The sequence below is a fragment of the Copadichromis virginalis genome, linkage group LG6, assembly GCF_057382275.1.
Source record: "Copadichromis virginalis isolate Kocher_CV1m ecotype Utaka linkage group LG6, C_Virginalis_male_GT1.1, whole genome shotgun sequence".
Taxonomy (NCBI): Eukaryota; Metazoa; Chordata; class Actinopteri; order Cichliformes; family Cichlidae; genus Copadichromis; species Copadichromis virginalis.
In genome coordinates, this window is record NC_140623.1 from 25,716,167 (window position 1) to 25,732,890 (window position 16,724).

A 16,724-nucleotide genomic window follows, 5' to 3' on the forward strand; every position below is an offset into this window, starting at 1 on the left:
ATATTTAATTGTAAAGAGGTTCAATTATTCACATTGACCCTGTTTAGGGGACAGAAATAAAGAATGAATGAATGAGATGATGGGAAGCGTACAGTATGTTGGTGAAGTGTCTGTGCCATTGTGGATGCAGAGGCTGTACCAGTCTGTCTCACTCTCTTTGCAAGATCAGTCTTGCACGATTAAAAAACGATATGAAGAAATGAACAATTTTTAAATTTGATTTACAGTTAAATACCGTACACTGGAGGAGACTAGTCTCTAAAGCTTAATTGTTACTTGCCTTTTACAAAAGCACAGATTAGTCTCATCTGCCGCACATTTACTATACAGCTGAGCATATTTGTATATGTAAAATATACACAAGAGCACTTTTTAGAAGATTGTAATTACAGACATCTGTCTATTAAGTTTACATATTCCACATTATGTGAGTTGCCTTGTCTCCAAACTACACTGTAATAATTTAATAATATTGCACTTTTGCACCTTAGTTACTAAACAAAAATCAATAGAAGATTCTAAAAATGTGTTCTGGCTTCACCCTGCTATTCAAATCCCACAGTGTGTGACACGCAAACACACACAGCACAGATCACAAGGCAACTCAAATATGAACTCTTCAATTTCACGTTATGCTACTTTCTTCCACACAAATATGTATTTTCTAATAGTCAGCTTGTAGACTTTTTTTTTTTTAACACACAAAGCAATGATAACCAAAAAGCTGTTTAGAGAAGACTGAGCTGCACGTGCCTTCAAACATTTCGTATTTCTGATTTCTGGTTAACAGGGTTCTTTAAAAATTTTCCGTTTAAAAAATAATAACAATAAGCTTAAAAACTGCCTTCGTGCTAAAATGATTGATTTCAAAATTTTCAGGAGACTTGTGTTTCTCATTGGTTTGCCTTAGGTCATAATACGTATTACACGGTGGTCACTGACACTGTAGGGTTGCAGATGTTTCACTGAAGACGTGCAAGTCTGACATGAGCCTAAATATAACTCCACACGTGTGTGTGTGTGGCAGCTGTTTAGCTCTTACTGATTTTAATTTCATATTAATTTTCCACTGATTTGAATTAGACAGTGAACCTACGCGATAGACGTAATAACAAGTGAAACAACCCATTAAGTTATAAATGGACTGTGGAAAAAATTTGCTTTACTTTTTGCATTGTTTTAATAAATGTTGTCTATTTTAATTTGTTCCTTGTTTTTGGGTAGGGGGGTTTGTTGGGTAGATGTGAGTGGAGAATAAAGTGCGAGTGTGTGGGTTGTTGTTGAATGGAGTGGGTGTTTACATTTGTTTCCTGTGAACTAAAGTTGTCCCTTCCTGTGGATTTTTTTTCTTTCTCACTTTAATTAAAAGACACCGGGCTGTGCTTCTCTCCATCATTCTGTCTTCCTCCCTTTCTGTCTGTCTGCTTGACTGACAGCCATCTTACATCCCGCTCCTCCTGTACGTTCTGTTCTGTTCCTTCACAACTCAATGGAGTGTTTCCGTACCTAAACTGTGCTGCTCCCCGTTCCTGAATCACTGCCGCCCTGCCTCATGCATTCTCCACGGAACATTGCCATCAATCATGCGTGGCGGCAGTGGCCTAGGGACTAGCTGTCAATCTGCGTGTGTTTGTATGAGTGTGTGTACTTATGAAGCAGAGACAGAGTATGTGTGTGTGCCTATCTGGACTCAAACGGGAAGCTCCATTAGGGCCTCTGCCACAACAATAGAAGAGTAATGGTGTGTGTGCATGTGTGCATGTGTGCGTGTGCGTGACTGAGGTTGATGTCTGCTGTCATTCCAGTACAGGGCAGCAAACACACTGGCTGGCAGCTCCGGGTGAGGTAACACAAAAGTCTGCAAGCATCATAGGTAAGGGGCCACAGCACATCGCTCTCTATCTCTCTTCCTTCCTTCCTTTCTTCCTTCCTTCCTTCCTCAGCTGTTCTTTTAACATTTTTCACCCGATCTTATCTCTCACTCATAACTTTCTTCCACTATCTGAGACATCTTGTAGCCTTTCTCAGCACTACTTTAAATGTGCACTGCACTATGTTTTCTTATTTTTTTAGTTTTCTCCTCCTTTTCCTTGTTGTTTTGCAGCATTTTGGCTAAAAACGACATTCTAATGCTATGAATTCATCACCGCCATCACTCAGGATGCTGTGTAAGAGACCGTAGGGAACTATAGGAGCATGACATAACAGGTCCATGAAACATTTATGAAGAAAGAAGGCTAGAGGTTGCAGTTGTGGGGACTGACATATCTCCCCGCATCGAAACCGAGGGAACCTTGAGGAAATGTGCCGTGACAACTTCATGATGTCAGCTAACCTAAACACTATGCTCTTTGCCAAAACTGGTGCCACAAAAACACGCTGACAAATTTAGTACAAGCTCGTCACTTAAGGATTTTGCACGTATCTAAGCCTTGCACATGCTTGTGGGTGACATATTTTAACACATATATATTTTTAGGGCAAACCTGAGTCACTACCTTACCTGCCTTTGCTTACCAGGAGATGAAAAATGGCCATTGTGCAAAAGAAACAAGATTTTCTTCAGCGTCTTAAACTGACCAATTTGCTGAAGCCTGGTCTGCAATCGCTCCTTTTTTAAATTGAATTAACTTTCTTTAATCAGTCATTCAAATAATACATATTTGTGCAACAATGCGATTACAGTTGCACTGATGAATAAGATCAAATAATTGCCAAGCTCTAATCTCATTCAATTCTACTGTGCAAACTCCATCTGATGAGGAAGCTCGCGTAATATAACTGAAAGCAACAGATCAGTTACTAATGGACCCAGTGGGCTCGTAGTTGTGCTCTCTGTTGCTTCCTCGGACAAGAATAAACACTTAATCTCAGAAGTGCCTGAAATGCATCTACACTTTCATGTCAATTGCCAAACTCCATCTGAAGAACATTTGGTATTCTATTCTATTCTATTCTATTCTACTCTATTTGTTTTTCTGACCTGTAGCAAGCCCAGGGGAAGGTGAGACAGAGACAATGGCAGGGTGGCAGTAAACTTGTTCCTGAAGTTGTCATCTGTCACCACACTGGAGGGGCCACAGAGATGCTGTCAGTCAGCCTGGGATGCTAGCACATGATCATCTGACATGCAGACAGGCACTGTGTTTGTGTGTGCGAGTGTGTTTGTGTGTGCCGTGATGTTTTTCTGTGTGGGTAAGACTGCCTGTCGCTGCCTCTGCTCTGTTGCAGAGAATGCTCTTGTTGACTTCTCACTTGGTAAACAGAGGGATCGTAAATCCACAACACAAAAGGTAGAAGGCAGGGAGGAGAGAGGAGAGGGAAAACGAACTTCCCCTGGCAAGTTTCCCACACTGTCAGAAAAAAAATGGCAGACAGGCGGCAAGAAGGAGAGGCAGAGTGAAACGGAAGCAAAGAGGTACTTGAATTAAGGGAGAAGTTTTGCAGAACTTGAATGAAGTGTCTATTACATTATCGAGAATGTGAGACGATTTAGTGAAAATCTACTGCATCCGTGCCCTCACACATGCAAACACTATTCTGAGCAGTGGGGAAGGATGAATCTAGAGGGGTAAAGGCAAAATGAATCTGACTGGGGGCCCAAACGCTTTCTAGGTTTGATGGTAGCACACGCGCTAAATGGAACTGCATACAACGATAACATGCCACCCCTATGGCTGAAGAGCACACACACACATAAAACCAGAGCTTGTGGCGAGTGGCTCAAGTCTGCTGATAAGACAGAATGGAGCACTTCAAAGTAGCGATACTTTCAAGATTAAAAACGAAAAAAACCACACATACACAAAAACAACCCCCACTAATAGAGCTTCACTCAAAATGGCTGCCAGGGACCCGCACCACGATCTACAGCTAATGCTTCACATGCAGACACATCCCTGCTCAGCCCTGTTGGCTTTCCAGTTGCATAATCATGCCATCCCTCTGCTGAGCTCTAAGGCACCTGCAGCAAGTTTTCCAATTACATGCTTCTTTCTTAATCAGAGGAAGCTCCCTTGTTCAAAGCAAAAAGCTAACGGGACAGACCAAATTGTCTTTTTTAACTCTTTTTTTTAAGTTTTAAAATATAAAGATTCATCAGCACATTCCTTTAGAGCCTCAATTGCTCCTTTTCCAGGCAGGCTATAAACTTATGTCAGTTATATGAGCACTGCAATGAAAATTTATCTATAAGGCATCTAGTAAAATACAATGAATATATTTGAATGGGAGTTGTTTGCTTTGCCCCATATCTTTCAAAATTAAGGGCAACCCTGGCTGGCTTGCAAAGGTGAACCCAGGCACAGTTCAACTGGGCATGTTGGGTATGAAATGCATGTAGCGTGATCGCTATCCAAGCCCAAACATGGATCTACAATGCTTCCTCGATATGGCTGTATTGTTGTTAACTACAAATACGAGCACAAAAAGCACATAAGGTCGTGAAACTTGTACTCTAAAAGCGTATTTTTTTTCAGCCCTGCATTTGTGTTTGTGAAAGAGAGAGAAAACAAGCACAAGACAGGAATCCATACGCTGAGCCAAGCTGATGGAGATTTGGGCCTAGATCTTCGAGGCCAGTGTGAAAGCAGGCCAGCAGTGGGGTCGGGAGGGGGACCAGTCTTTCTAAAGGATGGTACACGGCAACCAGTCTCAGTACTCCGTTTTTTGACCTGCACATTTAATGTCAAAATGTCAAAAGTAAAATCCTAATGCACATATGGGGACATGCTCCGATAACTGCTATTGTTTCTGTTTACTTTCTGCTGGGCTGTGGATTTCCCTTCCACTCTATTGTCCAAGCTAGGCCTGCTTAATTTGGCATCTGCTCTTTGGCAGGAGGAAAGCAGTGCTGAGGCCAAATGCACGCAGAGGGCCTGGCAGAGGCTATCCAATCGATAAGGACACACTCCAGGCAAGGAACAGGTGCAGCAGACTCTCTGAAGCAGAGCTCAGTCTCTGCTGAGATGGCTGTGCTGTAATGTTTTTGGGAGTGAGGGAGATAGGCAGCGATTGAGGAGCCGGTGAAAGATGCAGGTGTAGAAGACAAGAGTGGACAAATTCCTCAAAGTTACTATCTAATAAAGCATTTGATATTGGTGTACAAGAACGGTGTTATGAAGAGAGCGTAGAAATGATCGGTTTACAATGTACTATCTAAAACTACGTAGACATAAGTAACAGTTATATTCAGTAAAAATGACATATACCTGAAAATGCTTAGATGCTAGGACTTTTCACTTGAAAGCTGCGTTGTAAATTACTTTTACAAATCTTTCTACAAAGATGGGCTCAAAAGATATTAAATTATAAAGTTGTCCCTTTCTAAACAATCATAAAACAAACTAAGTAACCTCCCTTCACTTTTGCAGAGCTGTGTTATCATGTGATGTGAATAACTAAAGGACCTAACAGACTCTTTCTCACACACACACACACACAAACAGCTTGCTTTGACAGGCCAAAAATGTTCTGAGGGTTAGTCTAATCAGTGACCTGGTGGAAGTTGGTCTCCACTTCAACCGCTAAGTATTTTTCTTTCTCCCCTTAAGCTGGCTTCCAACATTTCCTGCACTGCTAAGCACTGCTGCTTGATTGCAATCTGGTGTCAAGGAGAAAAGGAGAGGAGGGAAGAGGAAGAAGGAAGGGGAGGAGAGGAGAGGAGAGGAGAGGAGAGGAGAGGAGAGGAGAGGAGAGGAGAGGAGAGGAGAGAAAAGGAAAGGAAACAAGAGGAAAGAGGTGGACTTCCTTAGGAAATGTAACTATGCAATTTCAGCCATTAAGAGTTCAAAGGTCAACCTTTACATCTTGTTAACCTGACAGTATTGAAAGCAAGGTCATCTTTATATAACAGAAGTAGTGTTTAATTACTCTCAAGGACAGATCATTTTGACTCTCCGGTGTATATTGTGTTGCCTAATGGTTAAACCACACATTTTATTTTATTTTCTACTTATCTATTGCTTAAAAGCAACGTGCCAATGTGAGAATTGTATTTTTATTACTAAAACACTTGGAAGTAACTGTCAAACAATATGCTGTCTTTTTGTCTTCTAATTAACTTTTTTTTTTCTGGAGCACTGCTCTCCAGTTGCCAGAAAAAAAACAATCCACCAGGATTACTCCAGAAAGTTTCGCGCAATGTTTCTTTTTTTAAAAACCGATTTCAGTGTGTTGCATCTATCCCATAGAATATGCAATCAGACTGTCAGACATGAAATTAGGACCTCGGGTAGATCACAATCCTAAAGAGCTGCGAGTTAGCACTAGAAAGAGTATATATAGCACTTGTGAGAGTGCAGTAAGGTGGAAAAAAAAACCCTGCACAAGACAAAATGAGAAGAGAGTGAAGACAAGTAAAACAAAGACAGAGAAGGCAGTGCTTCTTAGTTTTAGCCATGTTTTTCCCTCCTACCCCGTAGATACAGATAACATGAATAATTTTGTGACTTTGTTGGGAAAACTTTTTAAAGTGTGGCAAGGCAGACTGGAGGTGATAAATTATTCAAATGTTTCATCGGAGCCATGCCGCTTGCGTAGGGCAAGTCTCTATAATATGCATGTAAGAAGACGTGATGAAACAACTCCATAAACAGTAGAGAATGAGAGAACGTTTGGGGATTGTGAGGGAGGAGAAAAGGGTGATGCAGAGACAAGTGACTTTGACTTTACATAGGCATTCAGTGGGACTCTATAATATATAGATCTAAAGGACTCTCAATGAAATAGCGCTGTGTGATGTGGGAACCGGTTGGGAGCAGAAAAGGAGGACAGATTAGGCGCTAGATAAGGAAGACAGAGTGAAAAACAGAGGAAAAAAACACTGAGTGAAAGAGAAAGACGTATGAGCAGGATGGAGGAAATGTTAAGAGTCCTGTCATTGTGAGGGCATGTGTTTGTGTAAGAGGCAGGGAGAGGAAGAATGTCGATTTAACAGAGAGAAGTCCAAACATTAACAATAAATGCAGAGGGCACAGTTTACTTTCTCGTTAGGTACCAAGGGAGAAATAAAATATGCATTTCAAAAAGAAAAATTTCTGCTCCGTGTTACATCAATGACGCGACAGAGAAAACCTGCACATCATATGTTAGCCCATGCTGAACTAAACCTGCTTTATTTGTTTCTCCCCTGCGATCCCCTTTAAATCCGTCAATGCGATATATGAAACTAGGCCTGACATTTTCAGCACCGGGGTAAATAAACATGACCTTTAAATACCTCAGACATTTCAGACTTCTGCATATTGTGATAATTTTCTAACATATGACTCGAATTAAGACATGGTATGTATATATGATAGAGAAAATATTAATTTAGGTACTCAAAAATGTTTAGGTCTGATATCCATTGTGTCATTGTTCACGTGTTCGTTGTGGACATTACTGGTGATGGAAGCTGTGTTGAACGGCAATCTTTCCAAATGCAAATAAATAAATAAATAAAATCAAACATGGTTATATATGGGGATTATATTTCGCATAATATAAATCTTTCTCTTGTACCGCCCTGTGATCCTTCCCAGTGAATCAAATCAAACACACTCAAACTGCTGCATAGCTAACAAAAGCTAGCATCTAACTAGCATACGTGGCTGATGTTGACTTCAACACAACCTCCTCACTAGCTTTCTGTGGCTTTTGACCAAATATATTTGTCAGAGTTCATGCTTCTTTTGTCTTTAGGGTGTAGTGAAACGGCGAGGCTGAAAGAAAAATAGGCTAAAGACGTGTCTTTGCTGTTGCTTTGTCCAAACAGGTGAATATAACAGCAATCAATCACTGGAGGAGAACATCAACAACCGCTCCATCGTCTGAAAACACAGCTGTCTTTTTCTTATTCGTGACTGACGTCATTTATACGTCATCAGTGTTTCTGCAATTGTTCTCCCTGCCAGTGGAGGGAGCAAAAAATCCACACTGCATGTTTAGCTGCTAGGTTGTTTTACTAGTGTACAATGACCTCTGACTGCGCAGTAGCCTAATTCAGCATGCTAAAATAATATGATTATAATATATATATATATTTTTTAACCACGGCCTAATACAAGTCTGTTTATCTTTTCCATTTTTGCTTTAAATAAGAGTACTTTTACACGAGTTCAGTCTTTCAGCATACCGTCCCTGCCCTGTTGTTCACATTGAAATGTGTGTTCCAAAAGCAAACAGTGCAAGCACTTCAGACTGAATTCTTTTAAACCATTTGCCTTTTGTCATCCGGACACAACAAAGTAATTGGTTCTCTCTGCGTTGTACCCCAATTACACTCAGCTCTCAGTGGCCTACCTCATCCTTCTCTCCGAGCATGGCCCATTTCCTGCCTCATTTTATATCTTAAGAAGTCCATATGAGCCGAAACAAAAACAAGGCGCGCATTAAGCCACATCAGTAATGAGTGGAAACCCTCAGAATGGCTCTTTTTCTTTGGTCTGTTTCCTGGACTGACTAAGAGACATGTGATCATACTCACAGCAGTATATGCTGAATGCATTTAGTTAGTGAATAAAATGGTCGAATACCTTCTCTAGTTTTGGAAGGCAGGAAGGGCAAAACACTGTGCCAAAATGCAACAAAATAAAAATTGAATGAGCTATTGCCTCACTTTAAGAAGAATGAGAGACTCGTGCAGTTAAGCCAGTTAAATTATTTCTTGTCTTCACTGAGTGACGGAGTGAAGCGAGGAGGAAAGTAAAAGTGCGGAGCAGCATTGATTGTATGTATTTATCCCCCGCTGGTCAGCAGTCTGGCTTGTTGCTGTGCACTGGAGGTCATTCTTCACATTGAATCTCCATTGATCTCCTCTTTAGAGCCTCCTGAGACACCCCGAGCTCTATTATGAGAGTGTTCACACTCACCAATAAACACGAATGCACGCTCATGAATAGAGAAATAAACCCGTACTGTAAGTACATTAGCACATGGGTATGGATATTATTATGCATGTCTAAACATACACATAAGCATATTTTTACACCATGGCCCCCTTCCACATACAGCACACTGATCAGTAGAAACCAAGTTTAATGCTGCCTCTCTCTATAATTTCTTGTACTGTGCCTCCTAACTGCTTGTAAGAGCATGCGTTAATTCAGACATCATTTAATAAGACATGCAGCCAGACTGCCTTGACCACTCCATAGAAAGGTGCTGAAAGGCAATTACGCTGGGCAAATAGCCCTTCAGGCTCCAGGGGCCTAAGCCCTTCCATCCAGAGGGAAGGAAGAGGGGAGGGTGTACTCTAACCTCACACCAGAGTTATATGAGTCACCCTCGGTTAGATAGACAGAATTCCTAGTGCTTTTAAACAGATACAGCAATTCTATTTAAGGTGACTCATTGTTAACCCTAATGAGTCACCTTATCAGCTGGATTTATGACCCTGTATCGAAATACTTTGACCTTTATTTGACCTGATCCATGTATGACCCCACCCCCTACGCTTAATCATGTAAAGAATTTTGATTGCATCTGTTATTTCTGACAGGAAAAAAACCACAAAAATGAACCAGGTTTGCGGTGCCCAAAGAATTTAAAAGCTGCACTGGCTGGAAAAAGTGTCCTTTTGTGTACTCCGGTGTCAGGCTGTAATCATCTGCTGCTGTAATACAAACAACCTGTCTCTCAAGACATATATCTATTAAAATTTAAACTGCTTTTGTCTTTTAAAAGTAATAGTTAGCTTTGCGCTTTAGCACTGACACAGGGAAATTGCAGATTTTAGTCAGTTTGCATGGTGAGAACATTTGGGAGCAGATACATATGAATGGATAAAAAGCAAACAAAAAAGTGCATGTAACGGCTTAAAGTGTGTTCAGATTGTCATCTTATATGGATGTGAAAGCACCATCAGTTCCCCCGTCTTCCACATACTCCTGGCTCCACTCAAGAGGAATGCATTATGATTTGTTAAGCAGCTGGGGAAACTAAAGAGAAAGCTGGCAAGTGGTACATTAAGAGCCACAAGGCATTTACGGCATTACATCATTGGAGATAGTATTCTTCTAAAGGTAGAGATCAAGGTAGCCTTTATGATATCTTTTTCATTTACGCTTAGAGGAATCTACTGCCATCTGACATCCACAACTTCAGTGGCAGTGGTATATGTAGGACCAGCTGTAAACGTTTTTCTTTTTTGACTTCTGAAAACATGCAGATATCACAAGTGGGGTGGTGGAGGAACAGTCGTAATTGAGAATCATGACAGCACAGATGGTGCTTTCCTTTTTCTTCCTCTTCAAGTTATTTTGAACAATTAATTATTGGAGGCAGATTACTGCCTATAAGTATTCCTTATGTCACAAGAAAACTGTTTTATTTTCTTTAATGTTAGCATTAAAAAAGCCAAGGTAGTTCACTCGAAGATTTAAAAGAAATCACATCACGGGCTAGTCATCACTTTCAGTACCAAAGACATTTTCTAACCGCCATAATTTTCTTCTGGCTCACACATATAGTAACGTGAAATTGGAAATCATTAAGGGAAGATGAAAAAACGAGGTGGAGTGATGAGAAAGAGGTAGAGAAGGGAATCTTAGACTTTGGCTTGGACCTACCATTGTTGCCGAAGTCGAGCGAGTACTTGACCACGTGGTAGTTATTCCACACATACAGCAGGTTGTCTCTAGGGTTGTAATCCACTGCAGCTATGTACTGGTAGGAATTAGGGAAGGGTATGTTAACCGTCATTTCTTTCCCCTTATCAGTGTTGTACATGTAGTCAATCTTGTTCCCCGTGCCTTCGTTGTCATCATCTTCATAGACGGTTTTGACAACATAAAGGACTCCGCAGATCATGAACGCATTGGAGGCAGAGCGCTTGTCGTAGCTCGTGTCCCAGGAGCCTTCGATGCGCAGGGTGTAGGGATTGAGCTGGCTCACCACGATGCGCCCATTGTTCTGCTCCGTTGCGTAGATCACCCACAGACCGTTCTCATCCACCGCCAGGTCAATGTCCGACTTGCCCCCCCAGCGGTAGGGCGACGTGTCGTGGTAGTTGGCGTTGGCAATAATCGCCTCACCGCTCTTGATGCGCGTGCGCAAGTCAAACTTTACGATGTTGCGGGTCCGCTCCTTGTTGAAGAACAGCGCACCGTCATAGACGACAAAGCCAGTGCCGTCCACGCGATGCGGCAGTTTGTATGTGGTGGTGGGACGGCCTGCGATGAAGTCCTCCTTCGATGAATACTCAGTCAGCGTGTCCGTGCGGTATGGTGTCCAGGGCATGTAGTAGATCTTGTCAGAGGCCTGCAGCGGGTCTTTGCACCAAGCACCAGACTGATGGTCCGATTCAAAGAGATGTTCGCTTTGGTAAACTCCCCGAAGAATGCCGGGGCACAGAAACACTGAGGAACAAAAGAAAACATTTTCACATTAGATAAGTTTAAATTACACGGCTGATGTAAAATGTCAACTGTTCTCAGTAGAGTTCCTGACAGAGCTTTTGAAATGTTTGCCTCCATTCATACGTGTTTCTAAAAAAACATAACAGAGTATTTTAACTTAACCACCGGTGAGTGATGATGACATGATAGGCTTACTGTGTTGTGATTTGGATGTTGTATAGTCACTGTCATTGTTAAGCACAGCAACAGTATGCCTTCTATTCAACAGATAATACGATACTCTCACAGCGAAAAGATGAAGAGAAAATGGCACATTTTGTTCTACTTCCACCCTTTCCCTCTATTCCCATTTCTCCCTCCCTCCTCAGCTCCTCATTAGTCTCACAGCTCTTTCTTCCTTTCTCTCCCTTTCTATTTCTGTCAGGAACAACCAACTGTAGAACCAAACACATCTTTTATTGTCTGCTGTTTTTGCAGTTGTTACAATAATTCTTTTCCCACTCCACGCTCACTATTCTCCTCTTGGAATACTGGGGTCATGTTTTATGAGGGATGTGGGAGAAGTAGTAAATTCTGGGAAGCCAGTGCGACAAGAGTCATTGGAACCTTTGTAATTCAACTGGAATGTTGTCACATAAGCATCCATATATATATATATATATATATATATATATATATATATATATATATATATATATATATATATATATACATACATATGTGTGTGTGTGTGTGTGTGTGTGTGTGTACAGAGCAGATCCACATAGAGTTGCCAGATGTGCACTGTGGCTTTCCCATTCTCTCAAATAATATAATTCCAGATCCCACGCATGAGGCTCTGACTATTGATTGAATTTTCACTGGCTATCTGTTTTCATTTCATGAGGGAAGCATTTTAAATATTAAACGTCCACGTAACTCTCTGATCATTGGCTCGTCACAAAAACGTGCTCGGCCCATTGGAGAGTTGGTTAAGAAGCATTCTACACATACCGTGGAATAACGTGAGCGGAGTGTGTCTAATGAGAACCAGTAGTTCTAAATTGCTTCTATATGCTGAGATCAAGCTGTCTTAATATAGCAGCAGTGACAATGAAAGAGATGTCATGCTGCCACAAGGTACAAAACGCTTCAAGCGCTGGCATCAAAAAGTGACGCCCAATCCCAGATTTTGAGCATGTGCGAATGTGGGCGTGCTTGCTTCACAGACTTACCTTTTTGTTCTACTTCTGCACCAGCCATAGGCAAAAGATTTGAAGAACAAAAGAAAGCACAAGAGCGAGAAAGAAAGAGATAGAGACAAGAGACAAAAATAGATTAATGATGCAATAATAAGGAAATCATGATAATACAATCTCAGATCTCCATAATCGGCCTCATATTTCATTCTAACCTTGTGAGAGTGCCAGGATGCTCTCCATGTGTGATTGGTAATAACATTACATAAGCGTCTGAGGAGACTGCACTGCAATGGGGAAGCTATTTGACAGTATTCAACTCACATATGTTGCACACGCGCATGTGGGCAGACAGAGATGCACATGTAAGGCAGACACAGAACGAGGGAGGGAAGACAAAATGAGAGGAAACACACAGGAGCATGGCACAACACGCTGAAGCACACATGTTCACGCTGTCCGCGGTGGTCCTCAACAAAACAGAGCAATGCAAAATGACCTGAGATAATGAGCTCTTTAATGTATGCTAATAGCGGCAGCGCAATGAAAACCAGAAAATTTATTTGATTACTGGGATTGTTTTTCAGTGGACCAGCCAAAACTGCCACATTAAAATGCTTTCTGGTGCACGGTGGGTGAGCTAATGCTTGGTGTATGTCATGTCATCTTGTGTGCCTCTGAAAATGAGAGTGAAGGCATCTCTTGGGCAAGCAGGAGCATACTAAAAGAGCTGGCTTGCTTCAATCCCAACACCGGTTCCCAGTCTATTACATTCAAAGCATTATCCTTAAAAATCTGCGAGGATTGTTCATGTTGCCCGGCAATGAAATGTGCACAATTGCCTGGAACCTCTTAAACATATGAATTCTATTCCACCTTGGTCCCAGAGGGACTGAGTGGAATGTGAACACGGCAGAAACGTAATCCTGCAGGCAGTGCCCTTGTGTCTTTCAAGACTTAGAGACCTGCTGAATGGAACTAGTCCCATGAGAAAGGTGTGTGTGTGGGTGTATGTGTGGGTGTGGGTAGGGGAGAGGAGAGGAGAGGAAGGCAGAGTCTTCAAAGGAAAAACATTTGGAAGAACTTCCAGGACCTCACATGTTTACATATATCACAGATGCACTACATACTGCATGCTGCATGTTTTAATTCTTTACTACATTAAACCCCAAACTTATCCCCAACCACAAGGCATACACAAACACATGTGGCACACAGAACACACACACACCTTCATACACAGGCAACCATTAAATCCTAAGCTCATGAAAAATGCATGGTAACTGGCGCAGCTTAGCACAACTCCCGATAAATAAGCAATCTCCGAAAGAAGATCATGTTAAACCTAAAACAAGTGTGTACATCCGCGTGTGCACGTGTGTGTGTGTGTGTGTGTCCCTGCGAGGTAAGATATAAAAAGGTTCGTCACAAGAAAACAGTTCCCTTGTGAGAAAATCTTGGAAAGAAAGCAGATAGTCTGTCTAGGCAGAGGGGTGTGCACGACGGATATTACACACACTCACTCACACCGGCATCCGTACATATAAATAACACAAAGAAAGGCATCGCGGTGGAGAAGACGAGGATTAATGACACCAAACAATGAGGCCTTCACATTACCTCAGGCTCTTACGGAGCCTCGCAGACACAGAGGAAAACACACAGAGTTCAAGGTTGCCAGCAACTAATAGATTTCAAATGAAAAAGTGTGGCAGCAACAAGTAAACCAAATGGCACACAAAATGTCAGACAAATGTCATTCAATTTGTACTGCTGCTCGTTGTTTCACCAGATTAATGGATATCTCTGTTGGTGAGCTCATTGCGGGGTTGTTCTGCGGTATCTCTCTTTTAATCTTGAGGACAAGGGTAAGAAATGAAAGTTTGTCATAACAGTCATTGATTTTTTTTTTTTCCTCTCCAGTGCAGACGGTCTGACAGAGCGAATATAGGGTGGTCGGATATTTATTGAAACCTCAAGGTTTTCTCAAGGGCAGCTCGAGCATGCAAGATGATGCAAGAGATGAAAAGTCTTTTGTGCTACTGCTAATTAAACTGCTGAGTGTAGCTAAAAGAGAAAGAGGAGGGAAAAATATGGACTTATGACAACTTGCCAGAAACGCGTCCTTGTTTCCAAGAAAACGTCAACAAGAAAGCATCTTCTCTCACACTGTGTTATTCATAATTGAATTCTGCAGAGGTAGCGGCATATTTTTATCTATCCAGTATCTTTGACTGATCATTTGCAAAAACCACTAGGACTGCACTATTGAATATTTAGCTATGCAGCTACTGTGAAAAAACAACAACTAATTTATTCCTAGCATGGCTTTGAATGAATATTAGCAATAATGCAAACTGCAACGGTGTGTTGTGAGGATGTGTCGCCTGACTAGTTTGATTTAATAAAAATCATGTAATTATTCATTAATATCTTCAGTAAAATGGTCTGAAAAAATCTGTAATTATACAAACAACGTTACACCCATACCTTGCATGCCTTTCGTTTTAGTTCATTTCTCTGTTTTCTGTTTTTATTTCTCCTACACCCACCGCACACACACACACACACACACACACACACACACACACACACACACACACACACACACAGAAGCTGTGTTAACCTAACTGTGCTGCTGTGTAAAGATAATTAGCATTTTTATTGAAAATGTATGGTTTATTAAGTAGGTATTCGTCTAGGAGGGAAGACAGTGTGTGCTCACAAGTGTGTGTAATGTGTGTGTATGCGTGGGGGGGCGCCGACATGCCCGTGTGCGTGTTTCTACAGACAACGAGTGGCGACAGCAGCCTTACCACTATCATCTCTGATCTCCAATAAGCTCAGCCGGCTAAAGCCCAAGGTCGTTTATGGGCGCAGACGTTTTCTACTTTCTTTCTCTTTTTCATTATTCTATTCTTTTTCTCCTGTCCTCTCATCCTCACCCGCTATTCTATTGCATTATTTCATCCTGTTCTTTCACCCCTCCCACTCGCCTCGTTCATTCTCTCCCACTACCTCCTCTGTATCTCTCCTACTTCCCCCAAACCAAACCCTGTCCACCTCTCACCCTGTGTCTTTTATCAGTTAATTCATTCTTTCTGTTCCCTGTCTGCTGGCCTCGTCTAACCTATTTCTCTCTCTATCTCTGTTTCAGCTGTCGCTCTGCCGTCTCTCCTTCTGTCTCATTGGTTCCTTTCCCATCTTCCCTTGCTCTCTCTGGGAAACAAAAAAAATGCCTGCATATGTGCCCACATAAACACACACACACGCATATACTGTACATGCATGTACAGAGAGAGACACAAACGAACAAGCACCCCCCCCCCCCCCCCAAAAAAAAAAACATGCACATATACACACACACCCACACAAGGAAGCACACACAGACGCACACAAACAGGGCTTCTCATGTCACTGTGATGAAGTTATTCCAAGGGTCCAATCTGACAGAAGTCTTTAATTGGACAGACAAGAAGGTGATTTTATCTTTTAATTAGCTTTCCTATTGAGCCAAGTTCTATTGTCTAAAATAGACTGCATGGGTATTGCATAACATATCACTGGCTTTTCTGATTAATACACTAAATGTGGGAGTAGGCTAATTGCTTCATAACAGCAGCCAGGAGAGCCAGGGTATACCACATAAAGATGAGGAAACGGATAGACATAATCCTAAGTGTTCCTGGCTTTTTTAACGGACGAACATGAATGAAACAATACGTATCATGTGTCTGCTCTTCAGCAACACACATTTGCTGAGATTGAATCTGTCCACGCACCAGAGTTGCCTTGGAGAAGTACTTTACAGCGGTGTGTTAATGTATGGATATTTATAGTCTGCCTGCAGTGCGATGAGCAAGTATACACAGGTGGCTAATTACTGCCAAAGCTAGCTGGCTAGTTTGGCACACGACTGCCACACACTCGTACCACAGAGAGTCGGAGAGAGAAAGAGACAGCACTTGATTGTAGCTTTGGACAACAGCCAAAAACCTACAGTGCAGTGGAGAGAGATGAGGAGTTTTGAGGGGTAGCGCAAGCCAAAAAAAATCCTTGGGAAAAAAAAATTAAATAAAAGGAGGCGAGATGGAGGAGCAAAATTTCCCTGAAAACTGAACCGCACATAATTAAATTACCTGTTTTACAACCCACTTTGAGAATTGTTTACTATATCTATGCAGAGGGAAACGCACCTACTCTACTC

The 16,724-nt window shown here is 41.7% G+C and overlaps 1 protein-coding gene across 1 annotated transcript in view; it reads right to left on the reverse strand.

Annotated features, from left to right (window-relative positions):
• adgrl3.1 (adhesion G protein-coupled receptor L3.1) overlaps positions 1-16,724 on the reverse strand; it is an 87,181-nt gene that overhangs the window by 43,329 nt on the left and 27,128 nt on the right. Inside the window, exons 4-5 of the mRNA XM_085459463.1 lie at positions 12,554-12,568; positions 10,551-11,339 (exon numbers count right to left, since the gene is read on the reverse strand). Of these exons, the coding sequence (XP_085315589.1) occupies positions 10,551-11,339; positions 12,554-12,568 (804 nt within the window). The remainder of the gene's footprint in view (positions 1-10,550; positions 11,340-12,553; positions 12,569-16,724) is intronic.